At 41.3% G+C, this 20,225-nt stretch overlaps 1 protein-coding gene across 4 annotated transcripts; it reads right to left on the bottom strand.

Annotated features, from left to right (window-relative positions):
* Positions 1 to 585: 585 nt before the first annotated feature.
* Positions 586 to 19,246, bottom strand: LOC124042056 (septin-2-like). 4 transcript variants are annotated; one of them, XM_046360338.1, is made up of 13 exons: positions 19,107 to 19,245; positions 16,848 to 16,890; positions 14,136 to 14,250; positions 12,692 to 12,778; positions 12,377 to 12,500; positions 11,846 to 11,980; positions 5,461 to 5,578; positions 5,046 to 5,147; positions 4,509 to 4,654; positions 3,932 to 4,048; positions 2,829 to 2,901; positions 2,472 to 2,562; positions 586 to 2,152 (listed from the first exon to the last, which is right to left on the bottom strand). In XM_046360338.1, exons 2-12 carry the CDS (start codon positions 16,869 to 16,871, stop codon positions 2,476 to 2,478), a joined length of 1,128 nt encoding a protein of 375 aa, XP_046216294.1. In that variant the 5' UTR covers positions 16,872 to 16,890; positions 19,107 to 19,245; the 3' UTR covers positions 586 to 2,152; positions 2,472 to 2,475. The 4 variants fall into 4 exon arrangements, with proteins under 4 accessions (XP_046216294.1, XP_046216296.1, XP_046216295.1 ...); XM_046360340.1 differs by having other exon boundaries at positions 3,965 to 4,048; positions 19,107 to 19,243; XM_046360339.1 differs by having other exon boundaries at positions 16,848 to 16,887; positions 19,107 to 19,205.
* Positions 19,247 to 20,225: the final 979 nt, after the last annotated feature.

The raw sequence follows: 20,225 nt of genomic DNA, 5'->3' as shown, positions 1-20,225 counted from the left end.
GTCACGGCCAAAAGCTAGCAGAAAGCGGTAGGAGGAACATACGAATGTCAGGTGAGCATACGAATAATTTGTGTAGTAGATTTGAGGCTAAGGTTACTGGCATACATGTACTTAGTCAAGGAAGGTGTAGTGACTCAGGCAGACAGACAAGACAGCCAGCCAAAGAACCTGCCTGCCAGAGGCAAGTAGACAGACGTGAGATTGTGACAATGATTGTTGTCGAGGAAGGTGGAGGGGGTGGAGCCGTAGAAGTGAGTTTAGTCAGCATGTTCTCCTTCAGTCTGTGGTCGAAGAGTGACACGGTCAAATCAACCTGAGGTGAACTGGCAAAATCTTACTGTATCTTGAGTCAGAAGCCACCGGGAAAACATTACCAGACTGAAGATATGGTAATCTGTAAAAAGAAAATCTGGATAGAAGATTAGATAAGGATTTATCCCGTGGCTAGACGAGCCACTAGGCTTGAGGTGTGGTATATTTACCACAAGGGCTGCCTTTAGCTGTTGTATATTGGCCATATACAAGCCCCAGAATGACAAATGATGCAAACTAGAATCTAGCTCTAATAAAAACATTAATACAAGATGGTATACATCAAGGGTTTTATTTGACAGTGATTAGATAAAAACAGCATAAACCGGAATGTTAAGAACTCTGGCTTGGCTTGAGGGAGACAAAGCTGGTGACATACAAACCAGATCACCATGACGATAGCCATAGCAACTAACTGGTCCTGTCCAACATCCAAATGTCAGTCTTAACCCATTGACACACAGCCATAAAGAACATAAGATATGGATATCATATAGCACGAAGCACAGTGTGCCTTTACAGCATGACCTCTCACAGATTGGATACACTTTATTCCACAATCAATATCATGGGAGACACACACGAAGAAAAGCAATGTCACCTGCAATACATGAGCCTGGTCCGAACATCACAGTAATTCAATTTACTTTTAGTTGGCCAGGACTTTCACCTCAAATATCAAACCACTTTACAATATGTTAAAACCTGGGGGCATAGGGAGCCTGGGCCCATATTCAGAGCGTCTCAGAGCAGAAGTGCTGATCTAGGATCAGCCCTTACGAAAAAAGATTGAAGTATAACTGAGGTTTGCTGTATCAAAAATAACACTTACTGCAGTAATATTGCAATGTAACTGCAGTTATTCTGCAATTACCGTGTCCAAAATACCAGTCGACTGCAGTTACAATGTAATCTTTTTTTGTAAGGTAGGTCCGTCAATCTATATGACCATATTCATAACGATCTAAAAGACTAGACGGATTCTAGATCTGCTCTCCTACTCACTTCACAGGCCCAGGATTTATAGAGGCACATACAGTAAAAACCCACCAAGGTTTGTCTCCTTCATTGGTTCAGGGCTACAGGATGACTGGGAAGGTCACAGTGTCATGCATTTCAGTCATAACCTGTCATTTGAACACAACATCAGACAGGGTTAAGCGTTGCATGCAGGGGAGTGGGAGAAAGAACCCTGTCAATGAATCCATGGATTAAGAAAATAATTTAGCTGCTTTTCGAAAGACTAGATCTTTAATAAATATCTTTAAGAAATATCTTTAAAGGATTCTCCAACATTGGCATGACAACCATAAAAGAAAAAAACATTATGGTTTTAGCTGTATGGCTCCATGAAAGACAGAAGAGAGTTGCTAACTAAGTTGTCCTTTCCAACTTGGATCCACAGTTGGCAACATGATTGATCATTTTGTGTGTGGTTTTAGATGGGGCCCAAGTGGACAGCCTTGAAAATCAGCAGCTTTCGGCTTTCTCAACATAAAAAATAAAAAAAGTAACAATGGCCACTATAATAAGAACATACTCCAGGTTAAACGAGGGTTATTCTCCATTTGGTGACTAACTGGCATGGTCCAATAGTATGGAAGAAATTAATAATAAGCCATATGGAATATTAAAGAAAGTGTAAATATAAAACATAATACTGCTTATATAAAAATAAAAACAAGAAAAAAACTCAAAATAATTCCAAGTAGGAGCAAAATAAACTAAAAAGTGGCAAGCAGTACGAGACAAAGACCAGTTAACGTTCTCATTTTCACACCCTTCTCTTCCGCAATCCTTCCATCCATGTCTGGTCAAGCTCAAATAACAGCTTGAAAACCTGCAAGGAAAGACAATACCATAACATTCTGACTTGTATTTCCTAACTTTGGATGTACATGAACACTCAATGGATCAACAAATCTGCTTGAGTATCTCTAAATAGTTCATAAAAATAATATTTACCCCATAGCAGACACTTTTATCCAAAGAGACTTACAATGCAGAGAGTTTAAATATTTGTACTGTGTGTATTTTATACAGGTATTGAACCCACAACCGTGGCAATTTAGATATACAGGTCCACAATATGCCAGGGTACATTTCAGTCTTCACAGCACAGCTTGGTTGTGCGGAGTGTCAAATGGACTTGTTGTTACCATTTCACACATGCTGGACATCTCCCGCGCCGTCAGGCTTGATTTGCATCTGAGCCTGCATCTTGGTAATCATCTCCTGCATCCTCCTCAGCTGCACAGAACACAAAACAGCATTATGACCAACACATAGAGTGACTAAGATCACCACCCCCCTCAAAACAACTACCTTATTCACATGAAATAAACATATCACAGTCCTTCAAATAAAAGTGAGGGTGTAGGATGTAATGAGAGGGGCCATTCAAGATTGTGTGATACTCCCATAAAGGTGATATTTCAACAGGCAGAGAGAGACAGACATAGTAGAACGGTAGTGGGAGTGATGAATGAGAGGGAAATGAATGGTTAGCTATTTACCTCAGCCTCCTTCTCCTGCAGGATCATGTCCTTGTCCATTTCCTCCGGCTCAGGCCCCTGGCCCTGCCCCTGCCTGGAACATAGACACAGGTTTGGTGAGTTTGGCTCTTTAGGCTGAAGTCGCAATCATTGGGGAGACTTACCGTAAATATCCAAAGACTGACACTGGAAACCTAGTACATTTCAAGTTCTTGCAAGTCTGTTTTTACATAGTTTGTGCAATCAGAAGAAAATACACTTTTCAATACTCCCATTGTCATTCATAGAATGAGCAGAAAAGGTAGAGGACGGAAAACCCCACCGTGCATAGGAGGTCTCTGAAAGGCAGTTTAGTAAAAGCCCAAATCTGGGGTGTGTGTGTGTGTGTGTGTGGTTTCTAGCATTTAAGCAGATGTGACGAAAGCAACACGTAGAAAGAGGGGCAGGAGGTTAAGGTAGAGCAGTGGACAGCTGGCTGCTAAAGTGAAAGAGGGCAAGCTGCAGAAGCAAGAAGAGAGGGTCGGGGGGGGTACCTCCAACAGTTCACTCATGGGATTGGACAGACCAGAGCATCATTGGGCTGATGACAAGCCAATGGGAAGGCAGTAAAATCACTCCCTTCTCTTGGATTGGCTATAGGGGAAGGTCTCAAAAAAATCCAAAGGGTCCAAACTCTTACGAGTTAAGTGATACCCATACAACCTATAAGACTATGTACTGGTTAAAAATCCATAGTCCACTAGGATATTCAACCATAACCCACTACCAAGGTCCAATTGTTGTAGAATGTACATCCAAAATTATACATCCTGTTAAAAAAAAAAATATGTATTTTACAACAGTGTAATGTTAAACACATTTAAATGCGAATGATCACCTAACTACGTATTGACAGAAGTTTGCCCCAGACAAGTGCCACTGTCTGAAACACTGGATTAGTTATCCATTCATTGTCTTTATAATCAGGTAAGTCATTCAATTCCAAGTCAGTCAACTGAGTCTTGTATTAAATTGTGTCAACATCATCCGTTATATGTGGCATTAAGTCCTTGGTTGTATATTATATTACTATGTATGGGGAGGTTGGGGGGAGGGGGTAGAAAGGCAAGCAGACAGGTACGTACGCAGGAGACATAACGTAACCATGGGAGGACAACCTGCCGCCCCGTTTGAGGCGCTCCGAGCGGAAGTTCTCGTAGTGCAGGTCCTGGGTCACCTCCTGCAGATCCTGCATGTGGGTGCTGCAGATGGATAGGCATCAATCAATCAATGAAGCACTAAACCAACAACAACTCAAGTTTGTCGATCAGAAGGCTTACCTCATAATGGAATCGCAAAGCAGTATGTGAGACAGGACAGCCACTACTTATGCCTGATAAGTAACGGATTGATAAATCACAAACTTATGGCCGTGACTGCGAATGCAGATTTTTCACGTGCAGAAATCTCTGCTACGGCAAATCGGGTTTCAGAAAATCCAGAACCACAGCCACTCTGTTTTTACAACTAACACAGCTTAGTAATCATCGATAACAGTATAAACTAAATCAACCATGAACACTAAATCAAAATAGCCACCAATTTCAAATCAGGATTCTCAAGCTGTTATTCAATGCTGCAATTCATGTCTGATATACAAAGACCGCAAAGCAGCTCCTCAGACAAGGCCCAGTGCAGTCCCCCTATCTCCCACCCACTCACATCAGCATGGTGCGCAGCTTGAGGAAGTCGTTGTGCTCGGGGTTCTCCACTTCCACCACTCCCCAGGGGTACAGGCGACCCCGCACCTTCTTCCCCTTGGCCTCGATCTGCTGGTTGGAGCCCACCACCGCAAAGGGAATACTGGCCTAGGGGAGGAGAAAGGAGGACGAGGAAAGAGCAGAGGTTAATGGTTCAAATAGCTACCATGTTCTATTCAGTATGTGGCCCATGCAGCATTCAAACCCACAACCCTAAATCAACCAACGTGAGACCTTTTAAAATGTATGTAGTTTTGTCCTTGTCTATTAATGTTCTGTATGACGGCATGTTTCATGTGGATCCCAAGAGTAGCTGCTGCTTTCACAACAGCTAATGAGGATCCTTTGGTGTTACCAAAACACTGAGCTAAGTTTTTTAATTATTTTATTATTTATTTATTTTAATCTGGAAAAAAAATCTAATAAATGTAAGGAAAGAAGTTTTGCATTATGAATCTTTGTAAGGAGATAAATTAGTTGAGGTGGAGGAGAGGATTACTTTGAGAGTCCTGGTCTGCTCCTTGAATTCTTCGTCCTCATCAGACTCTGCGTCAGGGAGGTGATAGATCTTGATACTATGCTCATCAATCTCATCCAGGATCTATAGCAACATTGAGGATGGAAAAGTTATTTTGGCCATTTACTTTTGGTGTGCATATTATATATATATATATATATATATATATATATATGCATCACAAGTAAATGGCCAAAAGATATATACACACACACACGTTCCAGAGGGATTACTTAATACAATACAGGCACATGGTGCAGTTGTGTCTTAAATACGATAGCTACATCCACATACCTTGTTTGACAATACTTAACCTGTTCTACTATCGTATAGTTTTGAGAGTCAAGAGCTATAATATGTGTCCTACCCTGACATTGAGCTATACTGCGTTTCCTACCCTGCGCTTGAGCCGCTCCCTCTCTCGCAGGGTGAGTGTGTCAGCCTTAGCGATGACAGGGACCACGTTGACTTTGTTGTGGATGGCCTTCATGAACTGTACATCCAGAGGCTTCAGCCTGAGAGAGAAAGGGAGAGCGGGAGGGTGTAAGAACGGGGAATTCCACAGTGTGCTCATGTAAAGTCAAGGTAAACTAAAATGTTGAAAATGTTATGGTTAGTATTACAAGACTGGCATTGATATGGAACTACTATTGGTGTGTGTGTCTTAGGGTTGGGCGACATAAACCTTTGTCCTTGTGATAAAGCATTGGCACCTATAAAATCTTGGTATACGTTATTATCGCCCCCTATTGGCCAATCCCTACGGTGAAGCATGGTGGTGGCAGAATCATGCTCTCCGGATAGTTTTCAGCAGCAGAGACTACTCAGGATCGAGGGAAAGATTAACGGAGAAAAGTACAGAGAGATGCTTGATTTAAACCTGCTCCAGAGCGCTCAGGATCTCAGACTGGGGCGATGGTTCACCTTCCAACCGGACAACAACCCTAAGCACACAGCTAAGACAACGCAGGAGTGGCTTTGGGACAAGTCAATGTCCTCGATTGACCCAGCCAGAGCCTGGATTTCAACCCATCTAACATCTCTGGAGGGACCTGAAAAAATGCTGTGCAGCAACACTCCATCAAACCTGACGAAGCTTGAGAAGATCTGCAGAGAAAAATGGGAGAAATTCCCCAAATACAGGTGTGCCAAGCTTGTAGCATCATACCCAAGAAGAATAGGCTGTAATTGCACTTCAACAAAGTACTGTGTAAAGGGTCTGAATACTTATGTAAATGTGAGAGTTCTTTACTTTTAATACATTTGAAAAAATGAATAAAGACTTGTTTTTACCATGGGGTATTATGTGTAGATTGATAATGAAAAAAACTATTTAATCAATTTTAGAACAAGGCTGTAACGCAGGGGTGTCAAAGTCAAATGGACGGAGGGCCAAATAAAAAATTTAGCTACAAGCCGAGGGCCGGACTGTTCGAATGTTCATTGAAAATTTTTAAATGACGCATATAGTCTAGTGAACCTAATTGAACCTACTGAAAACCTAACAAATATATTCCAATATGATCAGATAAATAAAGCAATATTTTCTTATGGCTCTGTCAGTAATCTTTAATTTTCAACAGACACAAAAGACAAATTTCCTTTATATAAAAATCCCCATAACATGAACATTAAATGAAAGAAACCGGTATTCAAGGCACCATCAGTAGCCTATATTTTCTATTTTAGCAAAAGTGGGCTAAATTTACTTCAAAGAAAAAAACAATAATAGCAATTTTCTATCATCCACTCAACTGAAATATTTTAAAAATATAATTGGATTGAAATACAATAAAATAAAGTGCAAAAATCTATTAATCAAAAACAACACTTTGTTTAAGGAGAAGTAACATGCAATGAAAACAAATATTAAACTTTAACTTTTAAACTTGAACTGAGTAAAAACTCTAAATATGTGATTGCACAGTAATGTTCACTTGTTTGAGGTTGAGGGTGATACTTGGTGGTGTCCCATCTTTTCCACAAGTTCATCAATGTTCGGGGTAAGGCTCTGAGCTGAGGAAATCCTCAGAATTGAGTGGAGGTGTTCAGCAGTAAGTCGACTTCTGTGTGATGTTTTGTTCAAGTTCATCAAAGAAAACAGTTGTTCACACAGGTATGTGCTGCCAAACATAGACAACGTTTGAGCAGCCTGGATGCGCAGCTGGGGCATTGTGTCGGGGGAGGAAACGGGCGAACTCCGCAGCACCCACTGCCGCATATTTTGCCCTCAGTGCATCATTGCATTGGAGGTCAATCAACTCCATTTGGAGGTTTGGTGGTGAGCTTTCCACGTCAACAGCAAATGGGTTACCGAGCAGTTCCAACCTGCTTTTTTGTGCTTCAAAGTCAGCAAATCGGCGTCGAAAGTCAGCGGCAAGCATACCTATTTTATCAGCCAACTGTGCGCTCGGGAACGCACTGGTAGAGAGCTTCTCTTTCATGGTCTGGCAGCTGGGAAAGTGGCTCAAATTTTCTTTCCGCATCTGCGTCTCCCACAGAGTCAGTTTGGTTTTAAATGCCTTCACTGTACATATCAGAGATGACACGATCCCGACCCTGCAGCTGCAAGTTCATTGCATTCAGATGACTCGTAATGTCACACAGAAAAGCCATTTCACACAGAAACATTTAGTCTCGGAGTTGTGTTGTGTCTTTCCCTTTGCTGTCCAAGAACAGACAAATCTCCTCACGAAGCTCGAAACATCTTTGAAGCACCTTTCCCTGGCTTAGCCATCACACCTCTGTGTGATAAGGCAAATCACCATGCTCCGTTTCTAACTCCGTCAGAAATGCCTTGAACTGGCGGTGATTCAAACCTTTGGCTCTGATAAAGTTAACTGTGCGCGTGATGATGCTCATTACATGCTCCATTTTCAAGGCTTTACCGCACAACGCTTCCTGGTGTATGATACAATGATAAGCTGTCAGCTCACCTGTCGCGTTTTCCTCTTGCATCTTTTCCCGTATCTTCGCCACCAGTCCGCTCCTGTGTCCACACATCGCAGGTGCTCCGTCGGTTGTCAAACCCACGAGTTTTTCCCAAGGCAGCTCCATCTCATTTACACATCTTGACACCTCTTCATACAAATCATGCCCCGTAGTTGTGCCATGCATAGGACGTAAAGCCAAAAACTCCTCTGTCACGCTTAGGCTGGAGTCCACTCCGCGGATGAAAATTGACAACTGGGCAATGTCAGAAATGTCGGTGCTCTCATCCACAGCCAAGGAATATGCAATGAAATCTTTTCCCTTTTTCACAAGCTGCTCTTTTAGATTGATGGACAACTGGTCTACTCTCTCGGCAATGGTGTTTCTGCTCAGACTCACATTTAAAAAGAGTTGCCTTTTTTCTGGGCAAACTTCGTCACAAACTTTAATCATGCAGTTTTTGATGAAATCCCCCTCCGTAAATGGCCGGGCTGATTTAGCGATCTCTTCTGCCAAAATAAAACTGGCCTTGACAGCAGCCTGGCCTTGTGATTTGGCTTTTTTGAACAGAGTCTGTCGAGATTTGAGGCCTCGTTTTAATTCCTCTGCCTTTTGTAGCCTTTGTTCCATGTCCATATTCTTGTTTTTGTCCGCGTGTTTCGTTTCATAATGTCGTCTCAGATTATACTCTTTCAGTACCGCCACACTTTCTCCACACAGAAGACACACAGGTTTTCCAGCTACCTCCGTGAACAAATACTCCGACTCCCACCTTGTTTGAAACCCCCGGTTCTCAGTGTCCACCTTCCGTTTTGCCATTTTTGATGGGTATCTGAAAGTTAATTTTACTGTGATGCTGACAACTGCTGTGCCAATAAATATTGAAATGAAGCAGCCTACTGCTCGGTGCGTCACCGTTGCATTGTGGGAAATGTAGTATTGGTGCGTGTAAAAGATCTGCGGGCTGCCGGCTTGCTGCGGTCTGCGGGCCGGTTCTAATAACAAATCAAGATCATCCCAGGGGCCGTAAAAAACCTTCTCGCGGGCCGGATGTGGCCCGCGGGCCTTGACTCTGACATATGTGCTGTAACGTAACAAAATGTGGAAAAAGTCATGTGGTCTGAACACTTTCCAAATGCACTGTATATGCCAGTTAGGCTATACATCCCTTTTAAAGCGGATTAACGTGGTTAAAATTAAGAATCGACTTGGCCACTTTAGTTGTGAGACAAACCTTAAAGCATATATGCCTATACGCTAGGCTACATTTAAAAAAGGCTTTGTTTCTTATGCTGGGCATCATCCACAAGTGATAATATATCATCCACAAGTGATAATATATCATCCACAAGTGATAAGTTAATATTGTCACCCACCAGACTACTCTTGATTTAATCTGGTCTATACCTGTAGACTAAATAATGTGTGTGATATTAGTTTTGATTTAGACTGGACCATTATCATGCACCTGTATGGAAACATGGGCAGTGGGAAAAAATGTCATCCATTAGTTTTTCCCCGTGGTTTATTTTCATGCCAGGTAGGCTATACTCCTGCTGTAAAGAGAAGCAATGTGCTTAAATATTAGGAAAGTTGATCAATAAAAGTAGGCCTAGCCTATAGAAAGCTGATGGGATCCTCGTTTTCAGAGGCCATCACTCAGTTTTCTCACACAATTGCATAGTCTATAAAAAATGTTGCGCAACATGAGCTCTCATGAATTGTTTGATTAGATTTTCAAATAAATTTGCATTGATGTCAGAGTGATTAGAGGGAGAATAGAGTGCTGAGTACCAGGAAGTTAGCAAGTTTGGTAAGCTACTAATGACCAGCAGAAGCATCAGAGCTTGGACAAGCCTAATTACAGTGACTAAACGGTCATGTGGAACTTAACAGCAGTCATAATTTGTGACCAGTGGTGTGGCAGTAATATGGTCACTGCAACAACCCTAGACGGAGCTAAGCTTTTCACCAAAGCAGCGCAAAATGTCCAGTCTCAATATCAGATGACCTAAGACATCTAGCCAAAGCCTGTATTGTTTTTTATAGCAGTGTCAAATTATTTTAACTTATCTAGGATAGGGGGCAGCATCTAAAATTTTGGATGAAAAGCATGCCCAAATTCAACTGCCTGCTACTCATCCCCAGAAGATATGCATATTATTAGTAGATGTGGATAGAAGACACACTGAAGTTTCAAAAACTGTTTGAATCATGTCTGTGAGTATAACAGAACTTCTATAGCAGGCGAAACCCAGAGGACAAACCATTCACATTTATTATGTTTTTTTAGATCACCCTCTTTTCAATGTGTTTTCATTGGGAATACAGATTTCTAAGGGACTTGCCGCTCCTACCCTTCCACTGGATGTCACCAGTCTTTATTAGTTGAGGTTATTCCTTTGTGTAATGAAGTACGGCCATCTTGAACAAGGGTCACTTTATGTGTACTGTTTGATAGAGGCGCATGACCAGAAAGCATGCTTCAGTTTGTTTTCTTCCTGTATAAAAATCTTAAATGTTTATTATTTACTTTAAAAAAATACCTAAAGTTGTATTACAAAAGTAGTTTGAAATGTTTTGGCAAAGTTTACAGTTAACTTTTGAGATATTTTGTAGTCATGTTGCGCAAGTTGGAACCAGTGTTTTTCTGGATCAAACGCGCCAAATAAATGGACATTTTGGATATATGGGGCGGCATGGTAGCCTTGTGGTTAGAGCATTGGACTAGTAACCGAAAGGTTGCAAGTTCAAATCCCCGAGCTGACAAGGTACAAATCTGTCGTTCTGCCCCTGAACAGGCAGTTAACCCACTGTTCCTAGGCAGTCGTTGAAAATAAGAATTTGTTCTTAACTGACTTGCCTAGTAAAATAAAAAATATATATGGACAGAATTAAATCAAACAAAAGGACCATTGATGTTTATGGGACATATTAGAGTGCCAACAGAAGAAGCTCGTCAAAGGTAAAGCATGAATTATATTTTTATTTCTGCGTTTTGTGTCACGCCTGCAGTGTTGAAATGTTCTCTTTTGTTTATGGAGGTTCTATCCTCAGATAATAGCATCATTTGCTTTCGCCGAAAAGCCTTTTTGAAATCTGACATGTTGGCTGGATTCACAACACATGTAGCTTTAATTTGGTGTCTTACATGTGTGATTTCATGAAAGTTTGATTTTATAGGAATTTGAATTTGGCGCTCTGGCTTTTGGCCAAGTGGGATGGTACCGTCCCACATATCCCAGAGGTTAAAAGCACAATTTGGTATTTTCTCTCAATTTTGATGTGAATATTATTTCAGATTTTGTGCATACTTGCTTTTCTCCTGTCACGCTACTTCATATTAAAACAATACATTTTTTCTATTATTTTCTTCTGAAATAGACATTCTCTCCATATCATGCTTCCTTAGACCTGTCTAAAATAAATCATTGATTTATTTTGAAGGTGTAGGTTAGATTACATAGATTTATTAGACTTTTTAAAATGGCTTTTAGACTGTGGAAGTCAGGAGATGCTAAATGTGTTTATGTTAATTAACAGTCAATTACTGAGACCAACAGTTATTTGCTTGACAATCATCAGCTGACGAAATTTTGTGAGCGCCACAGCCCTGTCTACAGTGTTCTTACATTCTATGACTTGTTTAAAACAAATTTACTGAAAAAGGTTACGCAGGCTATTGCATGGCCCTGCTATGGGTTGCCCGGTCAGCTCTATACGGTCTGGTGCCAGTCAAGTTGAAATAGGCTATGCGTTGTCGGTTACATCACCATCGACAATGGCTGTCAATCAGCTTCAAAATCCGATACTATCACCCAACCCTAGTGTGTGTGTGTATGTGTGTGTACCCATGGCCCAGCGGGGAGATGAAATAGAAGCAGCAGTGAACGCGGTTGTCCACGATGTGCCGGCGGTTCAGACCGCTCTCGTCGTGGAGGTATCTCTCAAACTGGTCGTCAATGTAGGCGATGATGGTGCTGAAACTGCGGGAGAAGAGAGGAAGCAGCACGGTGGTGGGACCATGTAGTTAGACACCTTGTGTGACATCGTCGTCACTTGTTACCACAGCAACAAAGTCTAAATATATCATACAACTTTATGAAAACAAACCTTTGATTTTTTTATCTTTATTTGAAGTTATGGTTAGGTATAAGGTCAGAAGTGTGTTTACGGTTAGGGTTAAAATCAATTCTATAAATAGGAGCGGTTGAGCCATAATTAGGACTTTGTGGCAACCTTATGACATGGTTACAAAATACATCAACGGTACTCCAGCAATAACATATTTGTCCATGCACAAACAGATCATGGAGAAATAAAGTTATTACATTTGAATGGACAGGATCAGGTCCCCTGTCTATACAACCATAGCGGCGTACCAGTCCTGGCTGTTGATGGCGTCACCGTATCCGGGCGTGTCCACCACGGTGAGACGGAGCTTCACCCCTCGCTCCTCGATCTCAACCGTAGATGCTTCGATCTGAACCGTGCGCTCAATCTTCTCTGTGGATTACAATTGAAAGGAGATAAAAAAGGTTAGGCTTTTACTTTCCAGACACTTGAGGCCACTGAATAAATGAGGGGTGATTTGGCATAATTGGTTTTAAAATTGATTCCCATTAGGTTATGCAGGAACAAATTACATTTTGGAGTAATAGCTGAGAGTGTGGCCGTGGTATGTGTGTACGTCATACCTGCTGCTCCGGGGATGATTCTCTCTGGGTAGAGATCAGTGAGGAACAAGCTGTTGATGAGGGTGGACTTCCCCAGACCAGACTCACCTAAACACGACACACAGAATCAATAGATAAACTATCATTCTGTTCCAAAAAAAAAAAGGGACCAATTTAAAAACCGAATAGATTATATTGTGCCTGCATGGCAAAACAGCAAATATAAAAGTAAAGGCAATATACCCGATTACCTTTAGTCTACAAACCACAAATACAAGAATCTACAAAATGTGTGCAGTTTTTAAAAATGTATACACAAAATAGCCAATATAGCCCGCTAGTTGGCAGACATCCAGCCTGGACTCTGTATATTAGCCAAGCACTAACCAATGATACACATTAGGCCTCTCATAGCCTGGGAAATGCATTAAGCTGGCAGTAAAACCAGATTTATCTAAAACACACAGTCACACACAGACACAGACAGACACTTTCCAGCAGCAGAGGCCTGTCCAGCACACAGGGCCACATTCCAGTCTGGTTTATTTTAAGGCAGAGGGGATAAGTGTACAATAGGGCTCTCCTCCTCCCCTACACCACACAGACAAATATGGAGATGAGAGAAAGGAAAACCATTTCACACAGCTAAACTAGAGGACCCAGAGAAACCCTGCCTCCATCCGTTTACATAGTTGAGTCCGCAACTGGACTCAACTGTGACCTAAACCAGGACCTCTGACATAATCCCACTCTCAGACATACACACACTCTCAGACATACACATAAAAACACTAAAGGAAGCGATGAGATTTGGAACAGTGGTTACTGACAGATGTGGGGAGGGTGGGAAATGTGAAAATGGTGAGGCGAGGCTATGAGAAGAGGAAATGAATGTGTTTGTCAACTAGCTAACAACTGTCTGGGCTTACAGTCAAAGAAGTCACATTCCATTCTGTCAACAGCATGAACTGACACCTAACTGCTTAGCACAAACTAGGCCTAATCCCAGATAGATGTTTTTTTCTGTAAAAAAATCTAATAAACTTTTTTTTTAAAGCCTGTACACAGTTTGTATGTTTCGTAAGGGAGATGCTATCCACCCACTCCAAATGGAGAGGGAAAAGGAAAAGTATATCCAAAATGTTAATTGATTACTGTTGCAATCCCATTCCTAAAACACTTATATGCCAAAACTGTGTGAACATGATCATTTAGGCACACATTCCCCATTCGAAGGGCAAGGCTCCTAAATCTCTACTGAACTGAGGAAAGAACTAAAGCAAGAAAATGTCTGACTCACCAACAACCAAAGACCAGTTGAGCTTTGCACAAAACCACTGAGTATCCATTCTGTCTAAGGCCAAACTAAGGCAATATATAGCTAGCGACTTCATACAAACAATTACAACCCTCTCCATACAAAAATACCAGACATTATTTAGGTTACAAATATTGTGACACTCACCAACTACCATGAGGGTGAACTCGAAGCCCTTTTTGACCGACTTGCGGTGCACTTGGTTGGGCAGGTTGGCAAAGCCCACATACCCCGGGGTCTCTGGATTGGTAAACTGACCCTGCTGTAAAACATGAGACCACCACATGTTCATTAGAACCAGAGTCATTCAACCCAGGAATACCATCATTTTTACTGACATTTCCAGAGACATGAGTTGTCGTTGCTAGGGTTGGGCGTTATGCAGATTTTCATATCATAAGTCCTGCCCTCAATTCGGTTTAGTACACAAGGGGGCGCCAAAACACGCTAAGAATTTAATTGGGCGTCTACCAGAATGCTAACAAAATTAGCGCAAGTAATAGCGAATTTCCATGGAGGCTGCTAGCTAAACTAGGCTAACGAGCACAAACAAAAATAAGCTAATTACAATGACAGGGAATCCGGCTCATAAAGTTATACATATATAAGTAGGCGCTACCGAATGTTTTTTTATTGGCGAGTTTGTACATTTACAAGCGAATGTGAACGAGAGACATTGAACAAAGTCGACGCATGCAGTACTGGCTCTCCAGAAGCGTTCACACAGTCTGTGTAGTAGAGTCTGGAGCCACTACGGCAACCGGCCTGCCTGCTAGAAGAAGAGTGGGAGGTTCAGAAAGCCGAGAACAGGGGGAAAAAAACGTAAGGAAATCAAGATCGCAGTGGCAGCTGTACAAATAACTAATCCAAAAGACCGTTGCATTCTTAAACGGGCAGAAAGCTAACAAAAATGACGCCCCCGTCACCTAATTAATTGAGCAATTTTACTTAGATAGCAAGTTAATAAACTAGGGGTCTGTTAATTAACACAATTCTTCGTTTTTCACACAGGATCTTTTTTTAAATAAAAAGAATCAGAAATATCTTGCTACGTTTTGTAAACGGATCTAAAATGCTTCTTAATGTAATTTCTGCTCGGCATCAGAAACACTGTGCTTCAGTTGCACTTCTAAACTCGGATGAGAACTCAGGAACCGGTATCAGCAGACAGCGCTCTGATGTGTAGCTACTTTTCTCCAATACTTTTCTCAGTGTAGCAAGCCTATTTTTCTCCAGTAAAATACAAGATTAACTTTAAGCGAAACATAAGGAAAAGTAGCTGGCTACATTATTCCTATGATAGGCCTAGACGTTAGAAATATGATGGCCATGCATCATTTTTGCTTTTTTATTATAAGCACATTTACTTGTGCGGCTGCCAGCAGCGTCGCACTTTCTCATCAAATGACAGCAATTAAGCCATTTTATCCCGAATGTGTTGCGCTAATGGATGTATTTTCTGTGAAGGAAAACTATAGCTGCACGTCCCTGATCACTCTATTGAGGGAAAAAAAACACGATTTGAATGTTAATAAACACATTGACTGCGGTTATTTACTTCAATTGCTACAAAAATGTATGTATTGAAAAAACATCGTCACTATTTCTAAATACCCCGGTATACCGCCCATGCCTAGGTTGCCTAACAGACTTATTATTATACCTCCGATTCGCAGTCCGAAATTAATGCCATACATTTGTTTGGAACATTTCCTCAAACTCTACAAGCCAGAATGTTGACTAAAATTATATTTTGACTTTACCTGTTGTCCATGCAGTTGGTCCTTTTGGAGACAATATATCCACAGTAAGTAACTCACCTTTTCAATGAGCTGGTATTGCGTTCAGACTTCGATCACTTGAAGCATGCGGAGAACCATGTAAACATGTGCACGAGCTCAGCAAGTAAACACGCGTCCCGTTTCATCAGGTGATTAGAAATCTGAACGCACTACCAGCGCTTTGAAAAGTTGATTTAATTGCACTTTCCTATGGACAGGTTCTCACATTCCTTCCAGCAAAAGGACCAACCGGTAGAGTAAGTAAACATTTCGTTTTATTCAACATTCTGCCTTGTAAATTAGAGCTTTTCAGATTAAACCTTCCTTATCCAGACGCTCATTGATGCCCTCAACGTCGGGTCTTCAGGCTAGGATGGACCTACAATATATTATAGTAATCATATCTGTGGGTTGTGCAAATCACAGCAAACATTTACAACCAGCAATTAGGCAGCTACTCAGCTACTCAAGAATCAGCTGTACACAAATTAACTGTCTCTGGAATGCATTATTGCATTAGTGTTTATGGCCTTAACCGGTCTATACATAATCAGGGAGAATGTGCAGTCTAGCTAAAGGGTTTAAAGTTAGACCTAGGCCGATCTTTACATCTTATGAACAGATGTAAGGAAGGGATTATTACACTAGTTTTCTATAATATAGCTAGACTAAGCTCATACATTGGAAATGCAATACAGCCATTACTGTTCATGGCTTTGTATAACTAGTGGTCCCCCTCTGAACAAGGGGCAGGACTGAGTGAAGTCAAGGCACAACTGTGAGTCATGGGGAAGGAAGTAGCTGCCTGGATGCTGGCAGCATCTGCTTGAGTGGCCATGCATTCTGCAATTAAGACCCCAAATGGCTTTAGGCCCGATGGTTTAATTCTAATAAATCCTAATTTGCCAAAGCATATCCCATCGTGTTAGTGTAGGCCAATTACTGGAATATTATGAGGGAACTTTAAAAAAAAAAAAAAAATGTTTTTGTTGTTTTTATTTAACTGCCTGACAGTATTACATTAAAATGAGCTGTGGGGATGAAAGCATCCTCTAATTGTACTCAGTCGGGAACTTACTTTCATTTTTTCCGCCTGAGACATTTTGCGCCCTTTCAACCTGCTAGAGAACATAAAAACAGATGTCAAATGTCAGGTACATTACATGATCAAAAGTATGTGGACACTAGCTCATCAAACATCTCATTCCAAAATCATGGTCATTAATATGGAGTTGGTCCCCCCTTTGCCGCTATAACAGCCTCCACTCATCTTGGAACATTGCTGCAGAGACTTGCTTCCATTCATCCACAAGAGCATTAAGTGAGGTCGGACACTGTGGTTGGGCGATTAGGCCTCGCTCACAGTGGGCGTTCCAATTAAACCAAAAGGTGTTTGATGGGGTTGAGGTCAGTGCTCTGTGCAGGCCAGTCAAGTTCTCAACTGGCCTGCAGTCAGCAAAACATGTCTGTATGGACCTCACTTTGTACACGGCATGGTCATGCTGAAATAGGAAGGGGCCTTCCCAAACTGTTGCCACAAAGTTGAAAGCATAGAATCGTCTAGAATGTCATTGTATGCTTCACTGGAACTAAGGGGCCTAGCCCAAACCATGAAAAACAGCCCTGGAGCATTATTCCTCCACCAAACTTTACAATTGGAACTATGCATTGGGGTAGGTAGCGTTCTCCGGGCAACCGCCAAAACCAGATACATCTGTCGGACTGCCAGATAGTGAAGTCACTACAGAGAACGCATTTCCACTGCTCCAGAGCACAATGACAGCGAGCTTTACACCATTCCAGCCGACGCTTGGCATTGCTCATGGTGAACTTAGGGCTGTGTGCGGCTGCTCAGCCATGGAAATCCATTTCATGAAGCTCAACGAACAGCTACTGATGTAGCTTCCAGAGGTAGTATGGAACCTGGTAGTTAGTGAGTGTCGCAACTGAGGACAGACAACTTTTTTTATTTAACTAGGCAAGCCAGTTAAGAACAAATTCTTATTACAATGAAGGCCTTTTGCGGGGACAGGGGCCTGGGGTTAAACTTTTACACGCTTCAGCGGTCCCGTTCTGGGAGCTGTTGCACCTAGAGATTTCACTTCACAATAACAGCACTTAGTTGACCAGGGCAGAAATTGTACAAACTGACTTGTTAGGAAGGTGGCATCCTATGAAAGTGCCACATTGAAAGTTACTGAGCTATTCAGTAAGCTGCCAATATTTGTCTATGGAGAATGCATGGACGTGTGCTCGATTTTATACACCTGTCAGCAACAGTGTCTCTGAAAAAGCCAAATCCACTAGTTTGAACGGGTGTCCACATACTTTTGTATATAAAGTGTACTTCTGTTTTCAGTAGAACATGCAGTAAGTACTATATCAATAGGCCTATTTATTACTTCAAGAGAATGACAACTGTGTACACTAACAAAATGGAGGACGGCATAGCCTACATGATTTAGGGGACTGTGAGAGACAGGAAGTCTGCTCTCTGCTCAGAATGACTTTTCAAAAGAATGTCTCACCACAAACAGCCATCCCGTACAACTTGACACTCACGTCACAAATGCATTTGTTGCTTAAGCTGGTTTTGCCTCCAATTCAACTTTCAATGCTGTACTTTTATTTATCTAGCTAGTGACTTTTCTATAACTAAGTAACATGTTCAACTGGAAGAGAAATTTAAACACTTTAAGCCATTTCTTCCTACAGTTTGCGGAAAATGTGACTTAACCACAAGTAAGATGACAGACTCTGAAGAGGCCAGAGAAATTGACTCGAAATAGTGCCGGGCATCTTTCTTTCAAAACTACTGAGACTGGGTTATGAAAGCGCTGTCTCAATGAATGAAAATACAACTAAATTAAATTGTAGTTACTTCAAAGAATGCCTATCTTGCGGTCTCCGTTTAGCTAAATAACACAAAACGAGGGTAACCAGACATGAATCGTGCTCGAGATGCCTTGAACGTTTAAATTAGTTAGCTAGCTTCTTAGCGAGCTAGCAATACACAGAGCCATGTATTTATTAAATATATAGCTCTGACAATACCTAACCAGCGAACACGCATTTCAAGTCGGGCTGTGTAGATAATTTAACAATTGTGATACATTATGATTTCCAATGGTGGCTAGCTCACAATGACTCTCCGGCAAGGTGTCTAAAAGCAAGCGTTGAAAGCTAGCGAACGTTAACTTAGCTAGCCAACCACTTTGCTAAACTAAAGGCTAGCTAACAAGCTACTTGTGATGCGACAGGAAGTTAAAGCGACGTATCTAATTCGGCGAGGCAGTGAAATATTACAACTTGCTAATAAATACAATGCAATATGTACCTTTTCGATTGTCAGTGAAAGAAAACCGAGTGATTCTGGAGGCTGGATGGACACCAAATTCCTGTAGACACCGAACAGTTTCTTCTGCACAGGGACCAGAATGCACTGGGCGTTGACTGTCCTCTAATAATGCAGTGCCTTTCCAAAAATACTGATACCTAATCGGTGGCATTTTTATAAATAAAATCTATGACACAAATGTAATACTACTAGCTACCAAATTTTACAATTCGTACTAATATTCCTCTTCATCGTTGTCATACTTCAAATCACAAGTTACAAAGTATTGGTTAGTCTGATCCAAAGTCCTTCAACTTTAATCATATAGAAAGCAATTTACCTAAAGTTTGAATAAATATGTAGAGTACGCTACGATGATTATTAATATAATTGATTATATTAAGTCTATTTATAATAACAATAATAATGTTTTTAAATCATATACTAATATTAAATAGGGTAACAAAGCATTTTATAAAACAGCCCAGTGCAAAATCTGACAATGTAAAACTCAATCATCTGCCTCACCATAATCTGTAAAGGTCTGCAGCAGACACCCAACCATGACATCCAACCACTGGGTTGGCTCGAGTTACCCGGATGACTGCACTGGAGGGGCATTTTCAAGGCTGTGAATGTAAAGTAAGAATAAGGTAGTTACGATTGAGCCAGAAATATTGAGTGTGGGACTGCGTTTATTGTCCCATATGGACAAAATTAGCCAACAGACTAGGTCTAGCTGTTATAAACACTATCTTCACCACCCATGCCACCACTTGAAGTGCAACATCCTCATACAGTACGCCTAAATTCATTTGATAATGATGAACAGTATAGTCTCAAAGCCTCAGACACGGTATGCTCAGGCTAGTCTGGCAGGAGGGCCGGTCATGGCTAGAAAGTTGTTGTTTTTTTGTGCATTTTAGCTAACCCTCCAAACCCCTTTCCTAACCTGCTACGTTAATTCTCATAACCTGCTGCGTAAATAACCGGCTCAGATTTTTTTTACAAAAGCAGTAGCCTTTCTAGTCAAAACCAGATGGGCCTCGGGCTCATGGCATAGCCAGAATTTCGTTGGTGGGTGGGCCTGCAGAAATGTGGTTTTAATGATTTTGTTGG

Source organism: Oncorhynchus gorbuscha, linkage group LG08, assembly GCF_021184085.1.
Source record: "Oncorhynchus gorbuscha isolate QuinsamMale2020 ecotype Even-year linkage group LG08, OgorEven_v1.0, whole genome shotgun sequence".
NCBI classification, from domain to species: Eukaryota; Metazoa; Chordata; class Actinopteri; order Salmoniformes; family Salmonidae; genus Oncorhynchus; species Oncorhynchus gorbuscha.
Note: the sequence above shows the minus strand (reverse complement) of the source record. Positions and strands in the feature narration are given on the sequence as shown.